Consider the following 8,676-nt stretch of genomic DNA (forward strand, 5'->3'; position numbering starts at 1 on the left):
CCCCGATGTCACCAGCACCATTGGTGGTGTCAGACCCGACAACTACAACATTGTGCAACTTCTTTAACCGCGCGTTCTCGCCGCCGCACCCCCACCCCCACCCTCCCGGCGTGCGCGTGCTCGAGCTCTCTATCCAAGATACGCCAGAGCACAACTAGAGGAGAGGGGGGTCTCCTCGGCCTCCTCTTCCATGACCCCAAGCCGCAACGCCTCGACAACGGCGCAACCTGCCTCGCCTCCGATGCGGAAATATCCTCTTGTATGCGGCCACCGGAGGGAGTGCGCCATGATTGCCTCCGGCCTCTGCCCTGAGACGGTATGCGCCGTCGCGGTGGTCAGGGCGAGGGCCGACGCCGCTCCTCGCCTCCGATGCGGAGAGCTCCTCTCGGGTGTGGCCACCTGAGGGAGTGCGCAGTGGTTGCCTTCGGCCTATGCTCCAAGACGGTAGGCGCCGTTGTGGTCGCCGGCAGCCTCGCGACCACACCGTTGTTATCCACTCTCTCTGCTCTCACTCGCTTGAATGAAAATGAGAAGCGGTGGGGAGTGGTGGCCTGGTGGGGAAAGGGAATACGATACCTGCGGCGTTCGCGACGGGGCGTTGCTTTTCCGATCGAGAAAAAGTGTAACGTGGCTGATCCCTTGCTCTAAGATTCGTGCTAATGATCCAAAGGTAGAAAAGACGTTCAGGCTGGGCTCCTAGAAATCTGACATTCGTGGGTTATAGATTCCGAAGAATAATGGTTGGATACAGCGACCGCCTTGGGCTCAGTCGGCTCGGCTGCCGGGGGGCAGCGGCGGCCGCCGGCAGCAAACGAAGGGAGATAGAATTAGCAACCTCACGCTTAATTCCGTGAACAATTAGGCTCACTCCCTCGCTACCTAGCTGCTCTGAACTCCGCCCGAAACCCTAGCCGCCCCCATCATCCCCTTCCTCCCACCCCGCCGCCATGCCCACGCCGGCGCCGCACCTCGTCGACGAGATCCTGGAGGAGATCTTCCTCCGCCTGACCACCCCGGCCGAGCTCGCCCGCGCCTCAACCGCCTGCCCCCGTTTCCGCCGCATCATCACCGACCGCTCCTTCCTCCGCCGCCACCGCAAACTCCACCCGCCTCCGCTCCTCGGGCTCGTAAACGTGGATGGCAGCTTCCAACCAGCCGAGGCGCCCGACCCCTCCGCCCCGCTCGCCCGCGCTCTCGCCGACGCCGCTGATTTCACCTACTCCTTCGTCCCCGTGCCCAGCAGTGGCATCCCCTGGCATGTCCGCGACGTCCGCGATGGCCGAGTCCTCCTGGAGGCCTGCCAAGTTTTGGAGACCCTCAAAGACATGGCGGTGTGTGATCCCTTGTCACGGCGCTACGTGCTGCTCCCGCCCATACCGACGGACCTCGCTGTCCAGGAAGAGTACCCATTTGATATCGTGCCCATCCTTGCTCCCATTGGGGATGATGAAGATGATATGTCGTTCAAGGTGATATGCTTAGCCATCTATGGTTCCAAGCTAACCGCCTTTATCTTCTCGTCTGTCACACAGCAATGGTGTATAGTTGCATCTATCGGTTGGAGTTTGTTAGGCGTGCACCACGGTCCCCTTGGACCGTGCATGTTGTCAACTTATGGGTTCTGTGGCTTGTCCGGTTTCGACAACGAGAGCGGATGCTTCTACTTGGCGTCACCTTTGTTAGACAAGTTGTTCGTGCTGGACACACAGAAAATGGAGTTTTTCACTGTCAACCATCACACTGGCTACTATATACTCCTCAAACTTCTGCCTGGCCGGATACTCGAAGTTCTCGCCAGATACGATGATCCCCATAGAATTCAAGACAGAAGTATGCCTGGCATTGTAGTAGGTAGAGAAGGATACCTTGAGATGTTTTCTCTCATCGGTGATCACAGCCCAAATGGCTCATTTGATCTCTATCATACAACTCAGCAAAGCAATGGTGAATCTTCCAATGAATGGCGGATGAAGAATATTATACCGTTGCCTGGAGGGCATGACTATTTCACCATGAGTGCTGCTGAGGGATTCTTATTCCTTGGAGCCACTACAAAAGATCAAGTGGACTTTGATAGAGAGTCTGGACCGCCGTTGTCCAGGACTGATTGGGATGTAGATTATTTTTCGCTTGAGGTCAAGACTTCTGAAGTGAGGAAGGTTTGCACGAGCAAGGGGAAATTCTTCCATGCTGAACATGTTCACTGGTACTTTGGCTACCCGCCGCCGCTGTCAAAACCGAGTGTATGAAGTGGTAAGTTAATTTGTTTTATGATCGTTGTGCTCTGCTGGCCTAATTATTCATGTAGATGTGATTGCTTTATGCTGTTACAAGACATTGTCAAAGTAGGGAAAGTGGGCATGATCTGTTTCCTGGTCAATAATTGCCTTGCAACATGGTAATAAAGTTAACAATTTTATTTCATACCAAGAAGGGTGTATATATCCCACCAAGTTTGCATAACATTTGCTTCAGTTAATGTCTGAGGGCCATTTACATCTAAGGAAAGGCGTTAATTTATCCTTTGCGTATTAGTTTCTGCTACATTTTGTTAACTGGAATTGGCTAAATGATCATTTGTCCCTCTTATAGATGCACTACCTCTATTATTTGCCCCTCTTTAGATAACGTTTGACCATTAATTTACTCTTGTTTAAATTTTTGTGCGTACTATTTTCGCCTTTCTAGTTAGTAGGCACCAACCCATGCAAGTACTCCCTTGTTTCTTTTTATTCCGCATATAAGATTTGGTCAAAGTCAAACTACACAAAGTTTGACCAAATTTATATAAAAAATTATGAACATCTACAGTACTAAAACTATATAGTATGAAAATATGTTTCATGGTGCATCTGAATATATTGATTTCATATTGTGAATGCTTATATTTTTTAATATAAAGTTAGTCAAACTCTATAAAGCTTGACTTTGACTAAACCTTATATGTGGACTAAAAAGAAACGGAGGGAGTATGACATCGGTTACCTGCAAAAGAAGTATGACATCGGTTACCTATAAAAGAAGTATGAAATAGAATTATAGGAAAGGAATAGGAGTACACTCTTGCAAGATTTTAAAACTGCATGTATGTTTCGAGTTGTGGTGAAGCCTGGAACTATATTTTCAGTAACTTTATACAGCTTTGTGAAGCTACTGTTTGGTATTAGTTTGTGAAAGTATAAATGTTCTGATATATGTTAGCTTAATTAAAATTGAGGCATATCCTGCTTCATATTTCGTTAATAAACTTAACTGGAAGCCATTCATTTTAAGGTTTTCGGCGCAGTTTTGCCTAGAAAAGGTGCAGCTCTATTCTCTTTTCATAAATTGCAGGAACACCCTACCCATTTGGAACAAAAAGCTGCCCATATGTCTTCTATTTTTCTTTTCTTCTTTGAATATGATTTGGCACATGTTCCCGATGACTGGACAAATTATAGTTAGACTCCATTGACATGGTTCTCTTTGTAGCACATGAATAAGAGTCCACATGATATCTAAGACGACACATATGTAATCAAAGATTCACATCAAGAGATTTCGGGCCTCCATTTCTTGAAGCTACGTGTTATTTTTATCTATCTCTTAGGAAAAGGGCTAGCTGTAGGGCATAAGTGAGCCTTCAACCTATAAACTCCCTAGGACTTTTAAAAGCTATCATTTAAATATATCAAAATAGTCTTCAAACACAGTTTGGAACACTAATGGGTGATTAGATATATTTACGTACCCTGTCAAATTTGATATTATCAAAATACTGTTTACAAACGAATACACAGACATTATTCCCAAGTAGTAATATAAATATTTTATATAAAATATTATTATTCAAAGCGTAGAAGGTATAACCTCACTAAGTTTCCAAAATCTGGGGGAGTATTCAAATAATATTATTGCTCTTAACATGATACTAGTAAGTGTGCACGTGCAACGCACGTCTATTTAAACTAATAAGTGTTTACGTGTAACACGCGTCTATTTGAATTAACACATTATACTAAACTTAATACAAGACAATTTATTCAGAAATTTAAATTTTCCCTATAAAATACAGAATCTTGTACTCCCTACTCGTACAAACAATTTGAAATATCGTTTCTCCTTAAACAACATATCTCCTGTATTAAAAGACCACCCAGTGTTCCCAATGTATAAAACTCAAAATTATTTAGAAGATTCATCATGATTCTTCATATGCACACATTTATGCAAGTATAATCACACATAAAAATGTCACTTAGGACAAGCTAAGGATCCGTTTCAGTGCCAACAAACTCCAGTCAAGAATTATTATTACAAGACAAAAGCATTAATACGACAACTTGGAACAGTTACTTGAGTACTACACATTTCTTTAAGGGCTCAACATTCTAAAATTTTGACAATATAACAAATATCCTCTCAGTTTGTAGTAATAATGATACGAAGATAAATAATTTGAAAATGGTCTTCAACATGCATAGGCTACCACTTGTAAGAATAACAGTGGCAAAAAAAGCCAACAAATGCCGGTTTAGAAAGAAAAAAACTGCAGACATACTTCCAATTTTAGCAACTCTAGTGGATAAAACATACCTTACCTCTCAAGTCAGGAAATAGTCAAATGAAAAAATGTACTTCTTATAAGTAGTAGAGATGAAGTCATAAGGATCATGATTCAAGATATTCGGAGAAACATGGTTGGTCTCTCTATATGATGTGAACTCGTCACCTCTACCAAAGTGGTCGTGCGTAATATGTAATGTAGAGTGCAATAATGAAATAAAATAAATGATATGAGAATTTACCATGACCACAAAATATCCTACATTCGTCATGGTCATAATCAATATGCATTTTTTGTTTCTCTTGTATGTGGTCCAAGTTTTCTATCAGGAAAACATGTTAATTCAACTGTAGATAGGAACGGTATGAAAATGCTCATGTAAAATTACAGTTGCCATGTATCTGCTGGACAAACAAATATACTTATGCAAACTTTAGGGTTTTTTAGTAAAACTTATGCGAACTTTATTTTTTTTCACTAAAACTTATGCAAACTTCTGGGGTTTTTTCATGTAAGTTCATGACTGCAAGTAAGGTCTTGATTCAGCGAATTTGTCTGTGAGTTCACTATGTAGTCGTGAGTTGGCCATGTAATAATCGGTAGTCAGTACTTAAAAAAACAGGGATGTCTGTTGCAAGTACGCAAAAATCAGTGAAAAAATAAAGAAAGAAAGAAGGCATTGGTTGCCTGAAACCCAACTGTGTGTGCTCCAGCGCGCCTCTGTTTCTCATTGCCTCATCTCCGGTTCGTGTACTTCTAGATGTGTCACCACCGGCGAGGTAGCGATGACAGTAAAAAAAACAACACTCAGTGCTTATCTGATTAGTGTGTGCGTGTGGCGCGTTCGCGTGAAGGCGAGCATCTCCGTCGTTCAGGCCTGCGAGCCGCCGCGGCGACCGTGTCCTCTCACCAGCTGGGCGGCGTTGTCGACGCAGGTGAATCAGTCGTCCAGCTTTGAGGCGACGCCCTCCATGCACCGGGGCACCCCCACTCGATTTTTTTGGCCCGCTTATACTGGTCCAGAATACTGAGCGTTGCCCCCACTTAAAGGGCGTCTGCGGTGGGTGGTTGTTAGCGTGGGTATTGTGGATGGAGCTGAAGTCGACACAGATGCCGACATGTCAGGACGTGAATGAAGTCGTTGCAGTCAGTAGAAAAGTGAACTGGCCTCCAGGCAGAAGACAAAGTGGCGACGGCACGTGTGTGTGTTCGGAGGAAGCCACAACTCCTCCTCGCGTGTCTCCCACTGTGGCTCGCGTGGGTGGTGGGTTGGTGACGGCAGGCGACTCGCGATCGCGATTTCCGAGACGATAGGATGCGCTCGTGATTAGTTTCCTAATAATTAGATGCTTCATGATTAGTTATCTAATAGGAATTGTTTGTGATTATTTTCCTAATAATTAGTTGCGTCCATGATTAATTTCCTAATAGGATGCGCGCGTGATTATTTTCCTAATAATGGATGCGTCCGTGATTAGTTTTCTAATAATAAGATGAGTTTATGATTAGTTTCCTAATAATTAGATGCGCCCATGATTAGTTTCTTAATAGGAGTGTTCGTGATTATAGTTTCCTAATTGACCGGACGTGGACTTTCATATTTTCCTCCACGATGAAGTACGGTCAGTCAATTTAAATTGCTAAGTGCACACAGAGAATAAATTAGGTTAAGGCTAGCCGTTAGATTGAGTTTAGTGGGACTAATCATGCGGTGGTAATATATTCGTGTACGTTTTGTGGGGTGCACTTAGAGAAGATAATGTTTGCTCTTTTATAAGTAGTATAGATATAGATGAATTTGCTTTATTGGGTACGTACATGAACGTACATCAATTTGAAGAGCGTTTGCTTCTTGAATTATTTTCAAACTTTTCCTTCTACTGCACTAGCACGGAAGCTGAATTATCCGTTTGCATCTAATTAGTTGTGCTATTTGAGATTTATTAGTACAGCAGTACAATTTTGGTCAATTCGAGCAGCTCTAGTCAATCCAACGGGCGAAAAACTCAAAGCAGATGCATCTATCTTTATCATGAATGCATTGTGGCATTCGATGGTTTCTACTAAAGAAGGAAAAAAAAAGCTGATTAATTAGGCAATTTTAAACGTACACATGGACCTTATTACTTCATTACTATGGGAGAATCCCACCCCACCTTGTATTTTCCAATCAGCTTGAACGCCTTTGGCAGGTTTGCTACAATGCTACTGAGATGTAGGTCCCTTTTACTATTATTCTGATTGATCTGATATGGCGCCACGATCTGTACGACGTCCCAAACGTGGAGTTATGGTGGATTCATTACGATCTGGACCATACAGGTAAACCCAATGGGTTATATCTGTTTTATTTAGAATCAACATGGTGGCTCGGAAGGAACCCCCAATTAGTAAATATATAAGACAAGATGCAAAGATATGGTTTTGTTCCAATTCCACAAGTCAAAGCCTTTTTTTCCTTCTCTTTTTACCTTTGCTTCCATATTCGTGTTTGGATTGGACCATACCGATACTAGCATCGGTGGTGGCATGGCAGTGCGAGCCCCACCGAGTAGTTTGCCAGGCTGCAAGCTCTCGACGTGACCTGTGGAGAGCTATCGACGAGCTTGCAACACTCTTAGGTGCAACAATGCCCAGCCCCGCAACAAGTGCAGTGATGCAACAATGGCCGCCGCACTCTTTGTATGTGGTTCAGTGTCGATGTTTCTGCAGCAGCTGATGCTTCAAAATCCAATACTGATTCCGCAGTTATGCGCAGGTAGATGGGCATTATCATTAGTTGCGGATCAGTGCTTGCGCATGGTTCAATTATTTCCTTCTTTTTTATCAATCAGGTTCTTGTTCAGAAAGAACACAGCTTGGCATGGACAGCTGTGACTTGACAGTTGAGAGGAGCAGGATGCAAGAACAAAAATAATCTCAGGAAAGGGAAAATAAATGGAAGTTACCACAAAAGGGTAGATCATCAACCCAAAAATCTCAGGTATACCATCAATTAGAATCTAGGTTATGTGCGATAAGTAATGTGGGTATGTTCATAAGAGGCTCAAATAATCAAATATCGTACGTGGAATAGAGGGACTCCTTAGAACCATGAATGGGGAGCTTACGTGCCTTTAGTTTTGAGCTGTGAATCTGTGATTTAGTTGTCGATTTTGTACGGAGCGCTTTATTCTGAAACCCTTGGAAGAACATTTTTTTGTTGCATGCACATGATTCTAGTTTGTTCTAACTAGTAAGTATATCTGCAGGACTGATGAACTCGCTTTGCTTCTGGTGTCTCTTTTTGGGCCATGCATCTGGAGCATTTGAGGAGAAATGGAGGATGGGGCAAAAAGATGGTGCCGCAAATAGTGCTTGAGCATTGGTATTATTTACGGGGATTCATTGGTACTTGAGCATTGGTATTAGTATTTGAATCGATGTACTTTGCTACATATGTTGATGTTAAGCGTGTCCAAGCAAGACATGATGGGAGCAAGGTGAATTTTGGCGAATGTTTGTATGTAAGATGCTTGTTGTTGTGTGTGTTTGGAAAATGGTCGTATACTGTTGTTGAAACTCTCAGTGGTTGCAGCACATTATCCTCTCTGCTCAACATGTTCATGGATCTGATGATTCATTGCTGCTTTCATTGCTCGTGCTGGTTTTGGGTATTCACATTTTTTTGTTTTGTTGGATGCCTTTTGAAAGCCGCGTTTTGAGGCAATCAGCTAAAACGAAAGTGGCAAGCTTCATTTTTCATGCCGAAATTCCTTTATCCAACATCTTTACAAGAGATATGTATCTATTGAATGCCCTGTTAGATTACATATATACATACTCTCTCGGTCTGGAAATACATGTCATAGAAATGGATGTATCTAGACATATTTTAGTTCTAGATACATCCACTTTTATCCATTTGTGGACAAGTAATTTCGGACTGGGGGAGTAGGTTTCAGTCAACAAGTGACCAGAAACTCAACAATCATGATCCTACTTATCTAGTTGTGCTGGGAGCTCCTTTTTGTCTCCCTACTCTTTGGCAAAGTTTTGCCTGGTAGTGTTCATCTTGGCAGGGAGGAGATAGGTTCTTTACGTTGGACTTTGGGAGACTCACCAAAGCCACCTTTGCTGTTCTTTTCTCC

General features: G+C 43.3%; 1 protein-coding gene across 1 annotated transcript; it reads left to right on the forward strand.

The window, feature by feature from the left end:
- Positions 1-861: 861 nt before the first annotated feature.
- On the forward strand, positions 862-8,180 carry LOC123136150 (uncharacterized; the record flags this gene model as incomplete). The annotated part of the gene is given in 2 exon segments (XM_044555463.1): positions 862-2,253; positions 7,798-8,180. A coding segment is annotated over 1 exon segment (1,302 nt). The 3' UTR covers positions 2,250-2,253; positions 7,798-8,180.
- Between the last annotated feature and the right edge of the window lie 496 nt (positions 8,181-8,676).

This window comes from Triticum aestivum, chromosome 6B (assembly GCF_018294505.1).
Source record: "Triticum aestivum cultivar Chinese Spring chromosome 6B, IWGSC CS RefSeq v2.1, whole genome shotgun sequence".
Lineage (NCBI taxonomy): Eukaryota > Viridiplantae > Streptophyta > Magnoliopsida > Poales > Poaceae > Triticum > Triticum aestivum.